Source organism: Ursus maritimus, unplaced genomic scaffold (genome assembly GCF_017311325.1).
Source record: "Ursus maritimus isolate PB19 unplaced genomic scaffold, ASM1731132v1 scaffold_11, whole genome shotgun sequence".
Classification (NCBI taxonomy): domain Eukaryota; kingdom Metazoa; phylum Chordata; class Mammalia; order Carnivora; family Ursidae; genus Ursus; species Ursus maritimus.
The window spans coordinates 14416373-14436801 of record NW_024423453.1 but is presented as its reverse complement, the minus strand read 5'-3'; the positions used below and the strand labels follow the sequence as shown (position 1 = coordinate 14436801).

General features: G+C 38.8%; 1 protein-coding gene across 1 annotated transcript in view; it reads left to right on the top strand.

Annotated features, from left to right (window-relative positions):
• Nucleotides 1–20429, top strand: part of PRDM5 (PR/SET domain 5) — a 193630-nt gene that overhangs the window by 165591 nt on the left and 7610 nt on the right. The window contains exon 15 of the mRNA XM_040626276.1: nt 16686–16790. Coding sequence (XP_040482210.1) covers nt 16686–16790 — 105 coding nt within the window. The remainder of the gene's footprint in view (nt 1–16685; nt 16791–20429) is intronic.

Below are 20429 nucleotides of genomic sequence, written 5' to 3'. Positions count from 1 at the left end.
TTTGGAGAGAGGTCTTTGGAGATTGGTTCTACACTTAATTTGAGAGGAAAGTCATGCACTTACTGACCTTTCTCTGGGCATTTGGGCCTCTTCGTGGCTTAGTTCCTTTGTGTGCATAATAAAAATTGTGTTAATTGAATCTTCCACCAAATGTGTTATTTACATTGATTTGCCTTAGAGGATATGTGGCTACTAGTAGAAAAACTCATGCCACTGCAAGTATAAAAAGAACAAATTTCTAAGAGATTGCACTGGCAATTCTTCTTTTCTTACGTGTGAGCACCCTCTGAGGGGACTGGTACATGTAAACCAAGGAACAAAGGCAAAGAATGAAAACGTTCAACAAGATCATTTCCGTATGCAAAGGATTGGGTCAGAATTGAGATCTGCAATTCTATTAGGCTTTCTGTGTCTTGGAATTTAGTAAAAACAAGGAAATTGCCTCAATTCAAAGTCTTTTCTTTTACCTAATATGTTCTGAGAGAGAATGAGTGGTTGATTTCTGAGTAATTCTGACAGCTCATAAGCAGCTCTCTCTGTCTAAATGTTCTTCCTTTAAACAAAACAACAAAGCAAAACCATCTTTTTGAGGGGGAAAAAGGCACTTCACCCTGAAGTACTGGTCCTCTTACCCGTCCGCCATCCTTCATCCTCCAGCGTCTTAACTTACGCCGGCTGGGATGAGAAGCCACTCTTCTCAGCGGGGACAGTCAGTACTTGCCTGAGTAGCTGAGTTCATCCTGCCAATGAGGTGACAGACCCTGATCATTCGTACCTGGGGTGAGAGAGCAGAAGAGAGAACGACGGGGAGTGTAGGCAGGCCTTGTGTTACCGAATCTTTCCTGTTTCATTCATTGTCCTATTGAGTGACAGCTGAGCACATTTATAGGGATGATGTGTATAATCCCTAGATGATATATAAATGGGGCATTACAACAGGTCATTATTCCTAAATTCAGGCGGTGGTGCTGTTTAATATAGAAACCAACTTGGCATCATCTTGCTCTTTGCCCACACTGAGGAGATTCCTGAGGTGTGGGGCTTTCAGGACTGAAACTGGGCTCGCCCCGGGTAAACGGGGACAGTTGGTCATACTAATCAGAGTTCTTAAAATAAATTAATGCGAAGTCTCTTCTCAAGGAACATACTGAACCCCAAACAATCAGAAGCTAGTGAGTGAAGTCACCATTATGTTTAAAAAAAAAATGGCAAAATTGGATTGATTACTGGTTACTGTTGATGATAGTAGATCATTTGTTTTGGGGGTAAGAATGGTATTTTGCAAAAGGTAGGAAGTATATGGTAGCCTGCAGTCTGTGTAGTACCACCAGAGATTAACCAAAACTTTTCACAAGATAGTCACCCATTTGTGAAAGAAGATTGAGCTCAAATTTACCTGCAGAACAAAACCATTCAGATGAAAAGGGGAAAGAGTGAAGATGCTAATTTTGTGAATAAAAGTAATGTTCTGGGGTTGCCTTTGAATTAAAAATGTTCATGATTTTAAATTTCAAAAACAAAAATGCTCCCATTACAATAATCCTGTCCTTCCTTCCTTCCTTTTTTCTTTCTTTGTTTCTATCTTTCCCTTTCTCTCTTTCTTTTTCTTTCTTTCTTCCTCTTTCTTCCTCTCTTTTTCTTTCTTTCTTTTCTTTCTTTCTTTCTTTCTCTCTTTCTTTCTTTCTCTCTTTCTTTCTCTCTTTCTTTCTCTCTCTCTCTCTCTTTCTCCATCTCTCTGTCTCTGTCTTCCTAACCTTACAGGCTGACTGACTTTTTGTCAAAACATTGTATGACTCAAGCACATTCAAATCTAGCAAGATCTCTGCCAGGACAGCCATGGAATCCTCACCTGTGCAAATAGACAGACGTTTTTTCAGCATTTTTGAGGTTTGAAGGGGGCAGGTTTATGCTACTAGCTCGCTGCCATCTGTGGAGTGTGTTGATTCAGAGATGTAATTTATATTGATGATATGATTTCCTCCGACTTCTGCCTGTGCCTTGATGGTTGTGTTTCACCTGTTGACATGAACTTGGCTGAAATGAATGCTCCTTTGGCCATGGTGAATTAGTTGCATGTGTGATAGCACCTTTCTGCTGTGTTCTTGTTATTTTCAAAGTTGCGTAATGGGATAAGTATGTTATTCCTTTAGAATTAGATATTCCTTTTCTAGGGCTTTGCATTTACCTAATTCCTTTCTCCTACAGACCTCTGAATAAACTTTATGGTTTTATTCAAAGATGGATTACACTTGCCACCATCACATATGTCAGAAAGCATGCTTGTTATTTTTGGAAGTAGGCAAGTTGAATTAAATCAATTCTCTATGGACTAATTGGATTTGCTTCTTAAATGTGAGAGTCTATGGCTATATTGTGTTCTCATTTCACATTATTCTTTGTAGCCCATACCACTATATTATGGCTCCTAAATTGACAGAGATATTTGGTATTTGCTGCATATTATTATATTTCAAATTGTGTAACCACAAAAATTGAAGGTTGATGGACAAGTAAACCTCAACTCCATTTACTCCATCTGCCCTTTTTGCAAGTCTGTTGTTGGACTCTTCTTAAGGATAAGGATTATGTCTCAAAGCTTGGGTTCCCCACAGTTCCTAACACAGTGTCTGGCTCAATAGCAACGGAGACTTTCGCTGATGAATTTACCCTCAATTACACCATCACCTAATCATGGGGGTTATCATGATTGGTGTCGGATCACTTGTAAATGGAGCTCGACAAATTTAAATTAACTGGTAGGTAAGGTTAGATATAGAAAAGGACTAGCCCAGATATAGAAAAGGACCTTTTTAAAGAAAGTAGTTAATATTTTTCTTCCTAAGTTTGCCTTTGGTGGTGCGTTACTATGTCTTGAGACCACATTTTTCAGAAATACCCCATACGTAAATGAAGCAACCCAGAACATGAAAAAAAAAAAAAAAGAGGCTGTTTAAAACTTCTAAGACTTACTTTGATTTTCATTAGCAATTTTTTAAGATACAACACAAAAATGTTGAAGACAATATGTGACAAAAGAAAAAGTCGCATTAGTGTCCTGTGCTCTCACAGCTCTAACAGCTTGTGGTCATGATTGCCTTCATTTCCTTTTCTTTTTTTTTTTTTAAAGATTTTATTTATTAGAGAGAGAGAGAGCATGAGTGGGGTGAGGGGCAGAGGGAGAAGCAGACTCTCCGTTGAGCAGGGAGCCAGACGCTGGGAGCATGACCTGAGTGGAAGGCAGACGCTTAACCGCCTGAGCCACCCAGGCGCCCCTGATTAGTCATTCCTGATTGTTATATGAAACTCAGCATTTTTGGACACGATATGTGTGTGTGTGCATATATATATATATATTTATTAGAACATATACATATAAATATAGATACATATACACATTTATCTTTTATATTTTTATATTTATTTCCCTTCTGCTCCCGTCTACCTTCCTTATATTTCCTCATATTTTTGTTAGAATTTGCATTTATATTTCAGAGTTTGATTTATAATTTTGTAAGATGGTCAGAATAACTTTTTCCTTATTATAAAATGTTCGTGTTCATACGCTTAGTCTTCTTTTGTAAGATTTTTGAGAAAAATCTAAACAATTAGTCATTATGCAGGGAAAGAAATCATTTCCCTTTAGATAATTTAAATAATAACACTTTCACTTAACTAGCATTCCTTTTCTTTCAAGGATTACAAAGAACATCCTTTACAATGCACAAATCTCACATTGTACTCAGAATTCTTATCAGCAAATATATTTTCAGCTCCTTTCTAACTTTCTTCATGTGTATCAGAAAAATGCTGCTGTCACTCCCATTTTTAGAGCTGAGGCTCTTAGACTGGGTTGTGCATCGTCCTTTCTAAGAGCCAGCCACTGACTTTTTGAGTTGTTGATTTACCGTTGTAGCATTGTACTTCCATCTGAGCAAGAAGTTTCTCTGTCACTGGCATAGTGCCGTTGGAATGTGGCGTGATGATTAGAAGATAGAGATGGTAGAATACTTCCACTCCTAAGTACCCAAAAGCCCCATGAAAGGGTCTCAGATGATGAAGATGTTTAGTAAGTCACATAAGGAGAATTCAGAGGCAGGGCCGTCTCGTGGTTGGTTAAGACAGTGGCTCCACAAGATCTTCAGTGGCTCAGGTTCCTCTCATCTCTCCTGCTGTCCTCAGCCAGCTACTCACATGCTACCATGTGGCTGCAGCAGCCCACACATCCCAGTCATACGTGGTCGGCTGCAATAGGCAGAAGCCTTTCCCCGAATCCCCCACTGACGTACTTTCTCTGCTCAGTAACCAAGTCCTGTGACATGCACCAATCTAAACCCGTCATTGAAAAGGAAATGGAATTGCCATCACTGCTTAGCCCAGCGGTTCCCAAATGTGTGTCTATATCACAGTCACCTCCGATCCTTTAAAAATGCCAAAGCTCAGGCCACACCCCTGAGCACCAAAATCACACTCTCGGGGGTGGGTCCCAGGCATCAACATTTTAGGAAGCTCCCAGGTGATTCCATGCAAGCAGCTTAGCCTCATCAAGATTCTCTCTCTTGGCTGGGTTAGGTAGCCTCCTCTTCCACTGTGCTCGGCCGGGAGGAAGGGGTTTGATGGGGAGGAAGCCACAACACAAGGAGGTCACTACAGACACCGGCCCTGAAGTAAGCTTGACCTCTCTACCTGATGATGTAACCTTGGTCATATTTTAAAACTAACACTGCTTGGGGCGCCTGGGTGGCACAGCGGTTAAGCGTCTGCCTTCGGCTCGGGGCGTGATCCCAGTGTTCCGGGATCGAGTCCCACATCAGGCTCCTCCGCTGGGAGCCTGCTTCTTCCTCCCCCACTTCCCTGCTGTGTTCCCTCTCTCGCTGGCTGTCTCTCTGTCACATAAATAAATAAAATCTTTAAAAAAATTAAAAAAATAAATAAAATAAAACTAACAGTGCTTCATCTGCAAGTGAGAGTAACTGTGCCAAATTTGCAGCATTGCTTAACAATTAAATGGAAAAAAAATTTAAAATTCCCAGCGCTTTACCAGCCAACATGAAGTAGACATTCTATTTACATCCACAATAATGCCTTGGTAGGAGAGAATCATAGGAAGAAGAGAGAAATAGAAGTTATTGTTGCTGTTGTTGTATTTTTCAGTAGTAGTTCTATTATTACTTGAGAAGATGGTGGATCAGATTAGAAGTTCTCACTTCTGGTTGCACTCTCACTTCTGTGCCGTCGCCTGGCCACACCCAGACCAGCTAAGTCAGGCTATCTGGGAATGGAGCCCAGGCATCAGCGTTTCTGAGAAGATTCCCTGGGTGATTCAGGTGTGCAGGCAGCCGCAATCCATAGGCTAGAGACTGGGAGAGTGTGAGGGAGGAATGTAGTTAGGTCAGTTTGCCTCATTATTCCAGATGACCAGTCCGAGTCACCAGTGTAGCCGCAGGGAAACAAGGTTTTCGAACTAGTTTGGATGGTTCTTCGCTTGCTTTGTGCCAGACAAGCTCTTCTGTCACCTCTGTGCAAGTGATAGCACTTCACTGTAGCCATTTAACTTACAAAAATTATTCTGTAGGCCTCAGGAGTGGGTTGGAAAGGGACTGAGTGCCTTCTTGTTTCTATTTAGTTTGTATACACCACTTTAATATAAGAATTATATTCTATTTACTGTGCTTATTTTTAGTTTTCTATATGTGTGAATTGTGCAATCATTTTCCTAGTTTGTAGAAAGTGTGTTTTCCATTAGCTACGATGCAAAACCAATTACGGATGTGTTATGTAGAAACCTGCTTTAAATATTCTCCTAGCTTTCTGTAGGCTTCCCAAAGAGTTATAATTTTTAGGTGCATTGTTTACTAGGCCGTGGGTATGTTTTGTCATATGTTGAAAGATCACACCAGCTATAAAAATGAGATGGTGAATAAAAAGCCACAAAAGCTGTAAACATCTGTAAAAGAAGTTTTCTAGGCAAGGCTGCTCGTTAGAGGGAAACTCGGTGCACGTTGATTGTGTGCAGCTGGTGGCACGTGACCTTTCAGGAACGGGGCCATTAAGAGGAGCTGTTAGATCTATGGCGGCCGCACTGTGGGCCGTTAGATCTGTCCCCTCAGCTGCGTGTAATAGCAGCCCGTGGGGCCGCACTCGCAGAGCTCCCTCTAAATTCCACCGCGACTCTGTCGTGAATTGGGTGTTTTATGGAATTGGGTAGTCATCTTTTGGTCACAAAACCAGTCTTACCAAGAGAATTAGCTCGTTCCCAGTAAAGCAGAAAAATCTGGAAATACCAGTATGGGCTTCACAGTGTCTGCCACCCTGAAGAGCACGTGTCAAGGCTGACCTCTGGTCCGTGTCAGGGCCACCGCAGGATGCTGCCTGGAGCTCTCATTTATTATTCTTGGAGGATCTAGCATGTGAAATGCCACGTAAGGTATGATGCTGACCCAGTTAACCAAATGACCCCATTTTACAAGAGCGCAAGAGACCCCCTGCTCTGGACACATATCTGAGCAAACAGCCTGGGTGTGCTGGGCCTGGGGGCAGAGGGACTGGGTGTGGAGAATCTACTCACCAGAATGCGTTTTTGTGGCTGGCAGTGGGACCAGTCACTGGAGCATTGGGTCTTCTCTGGGCAGGCATTTCTGAGACAGCGTTTCTGACTTCTGAGATGATTCACTGTTGACAGGATCCATCTTCGTGATACCAGAAAGTTTCCCTTAAAAAAAAAAAAAAAAAAAAGACAAGATCTTTGAAGCAGAAGAACGATTGTTAAGATGTTTTAAGTTTTAGAATAAAATGAAAGCAATTTTTTAATAAAATTTCCTTTATTTATTTATTTATTTATATATATATATTTTTTATGTAAAGTTCGATGATTCATTAGTGGCGTATAACACCCAGTGCATCATGCAATACGTGCCCTCCTTACTACCCATCACCAGCCTATCCCATTCGCCCACCCCCCTCCCCTTTGAGGCCCTCAGTTCGTTTCTCAGAGTCCATAGTCTCTCATGCTTCATTCCCCCTTCTGATTACGAAAGGGGGGTTAATCCTTTAACTTTTTATAAGGAAAAAATTAAACCCACAGAAACAGGGAGAATAGGGGAATGAATTTCTATGGAACCTCACTCAGATTCAACAAATATTAATTTTTTTTCCATTTATAACCTCTCCACTACCCCCAACCATAAAATTTGGAATTTTTATATATATACTATTAAAATGATATTTAATTCAGAGTTAGGTGTAATTCTGTTGGTAGTTATCTTTTATGTAAGATGTATGATATAATTTGTTCACTTAGATGATGAAAGAACTGAATCACGGGCATCTGTGATCGGACATTTTTGTTCTAGACCCATGCTAGCCGAAGTGTGGCTTGAAGACCACTACCAGCCCACAAACTCTTAGTTTCTGGTCTGTGATGAGATTGGCATAGAAATTGTGAGGAAGTACTTTGGACTTTTATAACATTTTGGCATTGCTGCACATCTAAGTGCATGATCATTTTTTTAGTAATTTTTTTTCATCCTACTTTGCAAAAGTATCAGTCAGCAGCCACTGAGAGCAACACAGTCTTTCACTGCAGATAAATCAGGAAGTACTCTTCAGTAGGGCACGTCTGTGATTTTGCCCTCCAGGGGACAATTGGCAATGTCTGGAGATATTTTGAGTCAGCACAATTGGAGAATAAACTTAGAGGGGAGAGGTATATGCTACTGACATCTAGTGGGTACACAGGACAGCTCCCTAAAACAGCATTATCTGGCCCTAAATGTCAGTGGTACTGAGGTTGAGAAACCCTGCTCTAGACCACAGTGGAGGGCTTATGCTGTCTGTGCCTTGCCTGAGATTTGGCAAATGGGTCTTACCAGGGTGCAGGCTGACCAGAGTCTAAGGCTGTTTGTATGTGACCTGCCCTTACACAAGAGTCTCCACATTCTACTTCGGAAATTAGCAAGACCTTTTGCAGATGGAAGAGTTTGACTGTTAAATGACTTTGCCCCAAATGGTATAGAAATATGATGCTTTTATATATAGTCACAAGTTGCGTGTTTCATCTCTGCCAGAGTTTGTAATGTGCCCAACAGGAGAAAGTCAGCCACTGCTGCAGCGGCTGAGAACATGGGGAACTAGAAATTTATAAAATTTCTGTTTATTTAGAAATTTCGTATTTAAGGGGCGCCTGGGTGGCAGAGCGGTTAAGCGTCTGCCTTCGGCTCAGGGCGTGGTCCCGGCGTTATGGGATCGAGCCCCACATCAGGCTCCTCCGCTATGAGCCTGCTTCTTCCTCTCCCACTCCCCCTGCTTGTGTTCCCTCTCTCGCTGGCTGTCTCTATCTCTGTCGAATAAATAAAAAAATCTTTAAAAAAAAAAATTCGTATTTAAGAAATTCGTACCAAATCCCTGCTTCATGAGGTTTTTAAGATTTTCTTTTAAAGTTAGAAGTAGGAAATGATCATCTGATGAAAGTCGTCATTTTTCTGAACTTTAATAGGGAAAATATGAATAGCTAGAAATATTTAGTCTAGAAAAGATAATCAAATAAAATTAATTTGGAACAAGAGATAACTTGTATATCCTAATATACTTGTGTGTGTGCATGTGTGTGTATGTGTGTGTGTATGTGCGTGTGTGTGAGAGAAAGAAAGAAAGAGAAAAAGAGAGAGAGACTTATTTCCACATCTGATTCCTCTTCAGTGAGTTTCTTCTTTCAAATTGTATTTGCTGTCCAAGTTACTCACATGGAAGTAATTTCATTAACACCATGGACATTCTGGCCTTGCTTGGTGTAGCTTTGAGCAAGACAAATAGGGAAGAGTTTGTCCATCAGGTATATCCACGTACTATATAACAACCAAGAAGCCAGTGTTTTGCTCACAGGTTGAACCCTGTCATAAGCCAGCTATGTTTATATATGTTCAGAATACCACAGGCGGGGCGCCTGGGTGGCTCAGTCGTTAAGCGTCTGCCTTCGGCTCAGGGCGTGATCCCGGTGTTATGGGATCGAGCCCCACATCAGGCTCCTCCGCTATGAGCCTGCTTCTTCCTCTCCCACTCCCCCTGCTTGTGTTCCCTCTCTCGCTGGCTGTCTCTATCTCTGTCAAATGAATAAATTAAAAAAAAAAAATCTTTAAAAAAAAAAAAAAAGAATACCACAGGCCCTGCCAGTCCTCCTCATCCTCACTAGTCTGCCTGTTTCAATTGCTTACGATTTTTATTTCTCAATTTTATTGGAGTCAGGCTACCACTGTCACAAAAGAGTATTTATTAACCATCATCCTGTGACTTCCTTAAACCATTTATCTTAACCTCTGAGTACAAGGGAAAACGCTCACTTGCCATATTTTCTGTTTCTATTTGATTGGGCCTAACATAAAAACAACCAAGGTAATATTCAGAATACCCACCTATGGCATGCAGATAATCTACCCATGATCCACCCTTGTCTTTGGTAGTCTTTGTAGTGGAGGACATGCTTCTTTACCTATCCTGGCAAGCAGTCCTAACAGGAAACCACCAATAAATTTCTATTTTAAAGGACTTCAACATTCAGATCCCTCCAAGATTTATTAAAAATGTGACTTTGTTTCTAAAGTGATTCTGAGATTTATTAATTCAGTTCTTATTGGGAAAAAATATAACATTTGAAGTTATTTTTTATGTAGATGGTCATTAGCAATACAAAAATAGGACTTATTAGCTACATAACAAGGTACAGGGTGTGGAGCTCTATAAATCCTACCTTTTGAATGAATTCTGCCAAATGCTGTTTGATTAAAGAGAACTGATTAGACTACTGATTAATTCTGCTTTTGACAGATTACACAGTTTAACTGACAAATAGATTGCCTCCATTTAGTAATGATTCCCCAGTTATGATGACAAAGGACAAGCTATTTGTCAGTTAAACTGTGTAATCATTCAGAAACAGAACTAATCAAGGACCTAATCATTTTGTCTCCGGTTAAATCCCGCTAATGAGTTAAAATGTGTAATTTATACTACAGATTCCCCTTGGAAAGTGTTACAATTTCCATGATGTTTTATTGAATCGGATTTTGTGCCCATATTAAAGATTTTGTAATGGAGGAAGAGATAGAGGAAGACAGGTAGTGGAGTTATAAGATGATTAATGTCAAAATGTTGCTAGTGTATGAGTTCTTCGTGGGGGAGGAGCAATGGGGCCTTTGGAAGTCCGACAGTATCCGAACTTGCGTAAACACTTTGGCCACACCAGCCCGCAGATTGTTTTCCAGTGTGTACTTGGGATGGTAGCAGAGAGCTCAGCCTCACCTCTGTTGCCTAACCTGACAGTAAGAACTCAAAGATTTCCTAAGCTTTCTGTGTCACATGGTCTCTTGCTGTGTCCACCACTCTAGTTGTCTAACCACTGTCATCCTCAGTGAACCATATGGTAAGGGCAGGCAGCGAAGATTAGAAATTGAAGTTCTCTTCCTTCCTCTCACACAAGCATGGATGCTTCTGGACTGAGAAGTTAGGGCTAAGAATATTTAGGAATGCTCCAGAGGTGACATAGATTTTTTTCACAATTTCCAGAGAAAAGGAGAGGAAGAAAAGGTGAAGGTGTAGCTTATTATCTATGCCCAACTATGTTTACCATGTGAAAGGTGGTATTTCTTTCATATGGCAGACTAGGAATAATTGGGAAGAAATTAGTAAAGAAGGGGGATGAGGGTTTTGTATTGTTTCTTTTTTCCTGAAAAATAAAATGCAGTTTTTTTCTTCTTATTTCAGTTCATTTGGTTTTCTTAAATTTGAGATGAATGCCCTGTGATCTTCTGGCTCTGCCTCTGGTATAACAGCTGTTTACTGGAGCAGGAATTCTCTCATACTTGCTTTGGCATCATTCACTGTAAATTGGAATCTTTTCAGGGGCACGCGGGTGGCTCAGTTGGTTGAGCGTCTGACTCTTGATTTCAGTTCAGGTCCTGATCTCAGGGTCGTGAGATTGAGCCCCGTGTCAGGTTCCACACTCAGAACAGAATCTGCTAGGGATTCTCTCTCCCTCTCTCTCTGCCCCTCCCCACACTTGTTCACATGCACTTGCACACAAGCTCTCTAAATAAATAAATAAAATCTTTTTTAAAAAATGGAATCTTTTCAAGGGTGGGCATTAAAGTTCTTTCCAAGGAGCACAATATGGCATTCTGACCGAATCTGTCAAGAATTATATCCTTCCTTGTAATTTCTCCAGGAAAATTGTAGATTGTTTAAGACTTGCGGATAAAATAGATGGACAGACATATGAAAGGCAAATATGGCTTCTTCTTACTATACTTTGCTATGACCTAAGGACTCAGAGAACCTTTCTTTCTAGACTGACTTAGAAGTGTGATTGTAGAGTCCTTTGTGAGCTAATAATCTTAGGACAAAATCCCAGGGAACCTTCAGCTTCAAATGGTTCCTGGTAGAAAAGAGTGAGTCCAGGCAGATACAGAACTGCTTCATCAAATGGGTCCCTTTCCCAACTATAATTCTCAATTTTTTAAATTGGAGAAACCTTTCTAACATTATAAATTTCAACCCCAACTTTCCTGCCAACACACACATAGAAGCACATGCTGGTGGTTGTACTTTTAATGCCTTTTATAGGAGAAAATGGATAAGTGAAGGTAATATAATTTCAGTGACATTTGTAAATAAAGTATATTGAAATAATCAGTATTTGGTTAAATACCAGCAGTATTTACAAACATTTGAAAAATACCAATATATGAGTGGGCGAATATGTGTGTGTGTGTGTGTGTGTATAAAACATTATTTATTCAATCCAAGCCAATGTATAATACACATTTGAGTTTTTGAAAACTTTTGTGATAACTGCAAAACCCCTCTGCCTTTCCAGAATCTCCATACACTGGTTTGGAACCTTTCTCAGTACCCATGGGGCACTGTAGGATGCTTACCTAGACAGTACCTGCTAAGAGGAAATTTAGGAATGAATGAGAAGGGTGTTCTTAATCAGTGATGCTCAGACCTTGGTTTTCACTGCCTTTTCCTCCTGGAAACTTCCCGTCACTCTCTTAGGATGTCATCCAGATAACTGGTCCTGTCTTAGGTTGTTCTCTGCCAGATACTTACCTGTCGTTGCGGCTGCCACAGTGATGTGCCTCTTACTTCTTCACAAGATCTTGTTTTACAGATAAATTGTAGAGAGAAGAGCTTTCCTTTTTTTCTTTCCATATGCATCATATTGATATATCTTTATACGTTTTTAAAATATAAGTTTAAGTAAAACGTTTGGATATCATGAAAGTCCCAGCAACTCCAAGAAATTTCTCATTTAAATACTTACAACTACATTTTCAAGTTTTTTGTTGTTTTTTGTTTGGTTGGTTGTTTTTAACTGGGCAATATTTGAAGAAATAACAGGCACCAAAAACCATGCAATATGTGAAAAGAGATTGTATTGATTTAGACTAGCTGACAAATGCAGTAAACATATTTTTCGGACGGCCAAGAAAAATGCAATGTTTTTCTGTTTCCTTGAGCAGTCATTTAAAATACAGACGCCCGGGGCGCCTGGGTGGCACAGCGGTTAAGCGTCTGCCTTTGGCGCAGGGCGTGATCCCGGCATTCTGGGATCGAGCCCCACATCAGGCTCCTCCGCTATGAGCCTGCTTCTTCCTCTCCCACTCCGCCTGCTTGTGTTCCCTCTCTCACTGGCTGTCTCTATCTCTGTAAAATAAAATAAAATAAAATACAGACGCCCTATGTAAAACACCTATCCGTGCTGGATGTAATAAAGCAAATAGGAGATATCCGAACTTGGGGGGAGGGGGGAAGTAACAGTAATCCCCAGGATCCAACAAAGCGAACTGCAGCCAAATGCCAGGGTGATCAGATCAAGTTAAGAATGAGAACACCTTCAGGGCGTTTGCCAGGATCTGTACATTCAAGGGTTGGTTTTTAATGGTGACGGAAAGGGAGGCAAGCGCTGGGCGTAGGTGGTAGGGCAAGATGGAACCACATCCCACCACAATGCTGGGACCCTAGAAAAGCGATACTCAAAATGAAATCAGGAACTGGAAATAAACGGAGGTGCTTGGGACATTTAACTGTCTCAGAGTCATTGCTGGCTAGAGAAAAAGAGTTCTCCTTGGAGTTTGTAACCACAAATCTCTCCCTCAAGTGTGTTTAGAGTTCAGACTTAAAATGCTTCCCTGACCAGAAAACCCTAAGGCAAGAAATAAACTTAAAATGGTCTTTGATTGATAGCATCCCAGAATGCCTGGCAGAAGCAAACACAAATGGTGTCTGGAGGGACTTACCCTCAACCTAGGGGTCACAGAATTTTAACAGATAAAGACCACCAAACAGGAGCCCATGATTCCAAATTCCAGAAACACCCAAGGAAACAAGAACCATGAGCAGGAGACAGGAGAAACCGCAAATAGCAGAATTACATTTCCAAAAAACTTAAGATAATGATTTATCAGATGAGGTAAATTATACAAATGTCTAGAATGTTTTTTAAATAGACATAAGCAACATGAGTAAAAAACAAGATTTTATCAAAAATTAAGCATAATTGAAAAGAACCAAATAACTTACAAAAATTTAAAATATAATGGAAATTAGAAACTCAAATGATCCTGTTAACAAGTTATTCATAACTGAAGATAATTGATCAACTGAATCTAAAGAAATTACATATACAAGAGATGGAAATGGTTAAGAGACGTGAAAAATAGTCTGTTATACATCTAATTGGATTTGTAGACTTTCACTTAATAACAAATGAGAAATAAAGTCATTTTCAATCAGATAAAAACAGAATTTACCATCATCAGATCCTCTGAAGTTCAGTTAAGAAAGCATGAAAAGTAAAGAAATTGTTAAGCATGTATAAAACTAAACCACACTGATGTGTAAAGTAATAATGATTCTGTATCGGGCATTAAAAATCAAGACACAAATAAGATACTGTTACATATAACATGTAATACAGGAGCATTCTGCAGGACTTGTTATTCAGTAGGAGGGAAAACATACAGATAAACTTTAGATTGTGTTAAATTAATGGTAGAATCGTTAAGGATAACCATTAAGAGATAGAAATAGTGTTCATGACTTCTATGATAATACAAGGGGGAAATCATCAATCCAAAACATGCAAGAAAATACAGGGGAAAAAAACCTGAGAAGATTGGCAAGATAAAAGTAATGCACAAAATAAAATGTTAGAAATATATTCAAATATATTTTAATAACAAAATTAATAGATAAATACCCTAATATATTTATCATAACAGTAATTATAATAAATGATAATGAATATTAAGAAACAAAACTTGCTATCTTAAAAAAAATGATATAAGGGTAGGTTAAAAAGATCCAGTTGATAACAGTTTATGGAGACACTCCTCATCGATAGGATATAGACTGAAAGTAAAAAGATGAATATACCAGGCAAACACTAATTTTATTTTTTTTGCCTCTTTCTTTTAAACTAAGGTATAATTGACATATAACATTATATATGTTCAAAGGGTGCAAGGTATTGATTTGATACACTTATATATTGCAATACGATTACCACCATAGTGTTGGCTAAACCTCCACCATGTCATGTAATTACCTTTGTGTTGTGCGTGTGTGCACATGTATGTTGAGAACATTTAAGATCTAGTCTCTTGGCAACTTTGAAATACATACGACGGTATTGTTCACTATAAATCACAATTCTGTGCATTAGGTCTCCAGAACTTACTCATCTTCTAACTGCAAATGTGTACCCTTTGGCCAACATCTCCCCAATTTCCCTACCCCCCATCAAATACTAATTTTAAAAAGCTTTTATGGGTATATTAAGATGAGATTAATTTTAAAGTAAAAAGAATTATTACAGGTAAAGAAGATCACTTCAACATGATAAAAGGTCCTATTTTCTAGGAACATAATAGTTTTAAATTTATATACACTCATCATGTACCTCATGAGTCTCAGAATTTGTAAAATACAGTGATAGAATTATAAGAATATACTGGATGTTGGAGTGTAAAACGGTTTATCCACTGTGCAGAGTTTGGCCATTTCTAGAAAAGTTGAAGGTGCAGTCCCACTTCTAGATATACATACCATAGGGGATCACACTGATCTTCACTCAAGTAAACATGTACAAAAAAATCCAGAGCAAATTTGTAAGAGTGAAAAATTGGAAAAACTTGAACCACCTATCACTGGATAATGTATATAAGCAAAATGGAGCATAGCCATTGAATGTAATACGATATGGTATTAAAAATGAGTGAGTAGGAACAACGTGTGTTCACCAAATGAAATTGGGGACTAGAAGCTCATAAAGGTAATGTTGAGCAAAAATAAGTCAATTTCAGAAGAACTCACAGAGTTTGCATCTAGTATCATACTATATAAGTAAGTTTAAAAGGCAAAATAATACTATGTCTTAGAGATCCTTCCATTCATGTGCAGTAAAAATATAGAGAAAAACAAGGGAATGGTAAGCCCCATAGCCAGCACAGCAGTCACCTCTGAGGACATGGACAGGTGCTGCAGTTAGGGAGTGGGGGTGGGGGATGTGTTGAGAAGCACACCTGTCCTGGTAATGTTTGATTCCTTGAGAGCTAGCTGGTAGACAGACACATGTCGGTTTGGTTTTGTAGGTCTGAAAATGTTTATAATACTCTTAAATACTAAGGAGAAAATATGCATGGAACTTATGTACATAACAGGAAATTAAATACACACACACACACACACAACCTCAATCTAAAAAACTATTTAAAACATTTTTGAAGATGTGTTTGGAAAAAAATCTCATTGCAAGTTTACTTTAAACCTCATTTTTTCCCTCAAATCTTTTTATTTATGCACTGTTTAGTAATAACCAGCTGTTTTTGGGGGGGGGGTGTTTTGTTTTGTTTTGTTTTTTGACGGGCTGTTTTAGTGGAACAGTGTTAATTTATTTCACAATTCTTTCCAAGTGAAAAGGTTGGTGATATAAGTGCCTGGTATCAAAGGTGGATGAGGAATGTGGACATTTTCTCTTTTCCTGTGGAGATATTTTTTTTTTCCTTAAGAGTCTATAACAAACAATTTAAAAATGCCTCATTTAAAAAAGTAACTTAGATTTTATAAAAGAATGTTCTACCTAGGAAAGAAAGATTGGGCAATAGAAATGAAAATACTTAAATCACAGTTGAGCTGTAGTTTTTTAAACTTACCCCCGAAATCTGATGACAGTTTTGTTCTGAAGTTTTCATTCTCAGGAATTCCTCTGAGATAGTAAACAATTTGTACCATCTAGATCAGGGGTCCCAAACTCTCTTGGTCCGTGATGCCCTTAGTATCTCAGGGAATTTTTGCAGCCCGCCAAGACCAAAAGAAAACCTAAGAGTTCAGTTGTTTTAGTAGTTGGATCATGTCCATCATTCAGAAGCCAGCCTTGCAAAGGTATGATGTAATTAAAGACTGTCGTACAGTCTAACGCTGGAACGTGAACTGCCCTGAGCGTGTAGTTCAGTTTCCCAGCAGATGGTGAGTAGTGCCATTTCTCCTGAATACTTAAAATAACTCGTGGCACCCGTCTGGATTTGCCACAGCACCTACAGAACTAGATAAAATACCCCCCCTCCACGTACACCTTAGTAAGGAGGGCTCTAAGTTCACTCGAATTCATGGCGATCTCTTTCCATTGACCGCAGGAGAAGCCGTACAAGTGCTCAGAGTGCAGCAAAGCCTTCAGCCAGAAGCGAGGCCTGGATGAGCACAAGAGGACGCACACTGGAGAAAAACCTTTTCAGTGCGACGTGAGTTTGGTTTCTCTTCTCTTTGCCCAGTGTCCTCCAGTAACAGAATGCGCTGGAAGAGTGTGTGTGTGTGTGTGTGTGTGTGTGTGTGTGTGTGTGTGTCTGCATCTGGGCATCTATGTGGGTGTATGTGTGTGTGTGTGTTTTGCAGTGCTGGTCTTTCTATTAATGTCTTGTGCTGCTTATATCTTTTGATTGCATAATCTGTGTAACCACTTTGAGTAATTTTGTTCATCCTAGTTTGCTGGCAGCAAATAAACTCTGATTTTCTTTAAGGCACACTTGCACGCTTTTTTAATGCAATTGAGTTGTTCTTTCAAAGTATAAGTGCATGATGATTCAAGGCAGCTTTCATGTGTCTCCCCAGATCTTTGACAGGTTAATGACACTTAAACCAGAGATTTCACTGGTCATAGATATTATTTATTTTGTTACAGCCTAACTATGGATTTCTAAAACATGAACAAACTCCTTTGTTTAAATAATATTGCTAATTGTTTAGATTTTCTGTTTATGACACTTGAATTGAAATGAAATTATCAACATAGTTGTTTACACTATTTATGAAAGGAAAAATACTACCACTGTCAGTAAAATTAATCTAAGTGTTAATTAATTAAGGGAAAATTTGGTTTCTCAATGAGCGGTGTCACGATTCTGTGTAAGATTGACAGTAGACAGAAGATTGGTACCGGCTTTAGGGAAAACACTTGGATGCTTATTTCCAACACAAAAATAGCAAGAAGAGTATTAATGTAGCTCAGTAGAAGAAGCAGCATTAAAGTTGTGTGTGAAATTGCACAGTAGAGAATTATCTTTAAATGTGGAGGGAAACCCGAGGACTTTGTCCCATTGGCATATCCCAAAGGAAAAAGTATGGAGTAAGCGGTCCACATGAAAGGAAACTCACAAACACAAGATGTTTTCCTTGTCTTTCCATGAAACTTTGGTGGTAAGGTTAAGGCAACAATGTCCTCCCAGTGGGTCTACTCATAAAAATACCTATATGAACAGTGAACTTCTTTAAGGCAAGAAGTACTTGTAGAGAAAGCATGTAGAGCTCTATCCTGAACCGGAGGTACAGCCCCAGCTTCATAATTTCAGTTGGTTTAATTTATTGGTGCTTTTACTGGAAACAATTTCTTATAGGCAAAACCTATTTAGATTACTAAATTGTACAGCTACACAAATAACTGATGGGACATAGAAATTAAATATTAACTGTGTACGGACACCTTCCTACCATCACATTCAACTCAACTTTCATTTATGTGAAATATTTTTGTTGACTGCTTCCTAAGCTAAACTTGGCCATGATATTTACTAAAAAAAAAAAAACTGTAATGTTACAAGCATGATTTTTTCTATTTACTTCTTTTTTTAATTAATTTTTTTATTATTATGTTCAATTAGCCAGCATATAGTATATCATTAGTTTTTGATGTAGTGTTCGGTGATTCATTAGTTGTGTATAACACCCAGTGCTCATCACCACACGTGCCCTCCTTAATACCCACCACCCAGTTACCGCATCCCCCCTCACCGCTCTGGTCTGCAATACTCAGTTTGGTTCCTGGAGTCCAGAGTCTCTCATGGTTTGTCTCCCTCTCTGATTTCTTCCCATTCAGTTTTCCCTCCCTTCTCCTATCATCTCTTTCTATCATATTTTCAAAACTCTCTGATCCTTTTCTGTGGCTCTGACTGGTCCATTGAGTAGAGATACAGTGCCTCCAAAACCTCCCTGAAATGCAGCATGCTCAGAGAGAGAACTGGGTGTCTTTGTTCCAAAATTTTATCCTCTTAACCTACTCATTCTGGATAGAAGTTGTCCTTTCTCACCCATTCCATCTTTCTCCTTCCTAAATAACACTCAAATCTATTACTTCCTCTCAGTTTCTATTTCCACTAGCAGTGCACAGCCCAAACCCTCCCTATGTTTTATTACATTCAATCTCCAGTGTACGTGTTCACCACCCTTTCAAAGTAATGTTTTTTTTTAATTGAGATGAAATTCACATAACATAAAATCAATCATTTTAAAGTGAACAATTCATTGACACTGAGTACATTAACAGTGTTGTGCAACCGTCACCTCCATCTCATGCCCAAACATTAATGTCCCAAAATAAAATTCCATACCCATTAAGGAGTTATTCCCTACTTTCCGCAGACCCTGACAATTACCAGTCTTCTTTCATTTCAATAGATTTACCTATTCTGGTTATTTCTTGTAAATGAATCATACAGGATGTGACCTTTGTGACTGGCTTCCTTTACTTAGCATAATGTCTTCAGGGTTTATCTACATTGTAGCCTGTATCAGTACATCATTCCCTTTTATGGCTGAATGATATTCCGTTGTATGTATGTGCCACAACTTGTTTATCTATTCATAATTGATGCGCATTTGGGTTGTTTCTCCCTTTTGGCTATTGTGAATTGCTCTGAGATGTGCATACAGGTGCTTAAGTACCTGTTTTAAATTCTTTGGGCCACAGACCTAGGAGTAGAGTTGCTGTGTCATATGATGATTCTGACTTTTCAAGGAGCTGCTGTCTGTTTTTCATAGCAGCTGCACCATTTTATATTCCCACCAGCAATGCCCGAGAATACCAATTTTTCCACATCTTTGTCAACACTTTTAATTTCCTGTTTTTTAAAATTATAGTCCTCTTAGGGCATGTGAAGTGATATCTCATTATGGCTTTGATTAAAGTTCCTCAAGGATTAATAATATTGAGCATCTTTCTATATACTTGTTTGTTGGCATTTGTATCTTCTCTGGAGAAATATCTCCTTAGGTCTTCTTCCCATTTTAAAATTCTGTTATTTGCCTTTTTGTTGTGGAATGTAAGAGTTCTTTGTATATTCTAGATACTAGACATCTTCTTACATTCCATAAATTATCTTTTCACTTTTTTAATAATATCCTTTGATGCATGAAACTTTTCAGTTTTGGGGGTGCCTGGCTGGCTCAGGCGGGAGAGCAGGCAGCTCTTGATCTGGCCGTTGTAAGTTTGAGCCCTACGTTGGATGCAGAGATGACTTAAAATAAATAAAATCTTAAAAAAAAAAACCTTTTCAATGTTGAAATTCAATTTATCTGTTTGTTTTTTTCTTTTTTCGCAACATGCTTTTGGTGTCAAATCTAAGAATTGTCAATTTCAAGGTCATGAAGATTTACTCTCCTGTTTGTTTGTTTGTTTGTTTTTTCTAAGAGTTTGATAGTTTTAGCTCTTACATTTAGGTCTTTGATCTATTTTAATTTTTTGAATATAGTGTGAAGTAGGGGTCCATTCTTTGGCATTATTTTTCGGCTTTTCACCAATGTGATGTTAGCTGTGAGTTTTTTATAAATGCCCTTTATTATGTTGAGGAAGCTCCCTTCTCTCCTATTGTTCAGTATTTTTATCAAGACAGGGTGTTGGATTTTGTCAAAGGCTTTCCTTCATCAACTGAGATAATTGTTCTAATCTTTTGTTCTGTTAATGTGGTGTATTGTTTGATTTTCTTATGTTGAACTACCATTGCAGTCTGGATAAATTCCATTTGGTCATGACTTGTAATCCTTTTAATATACCTTTGAATTTGGCTTGTTAGAGTTTTTGTTTTTTGTTTTTTTGTTAGTTTGAAGATTTT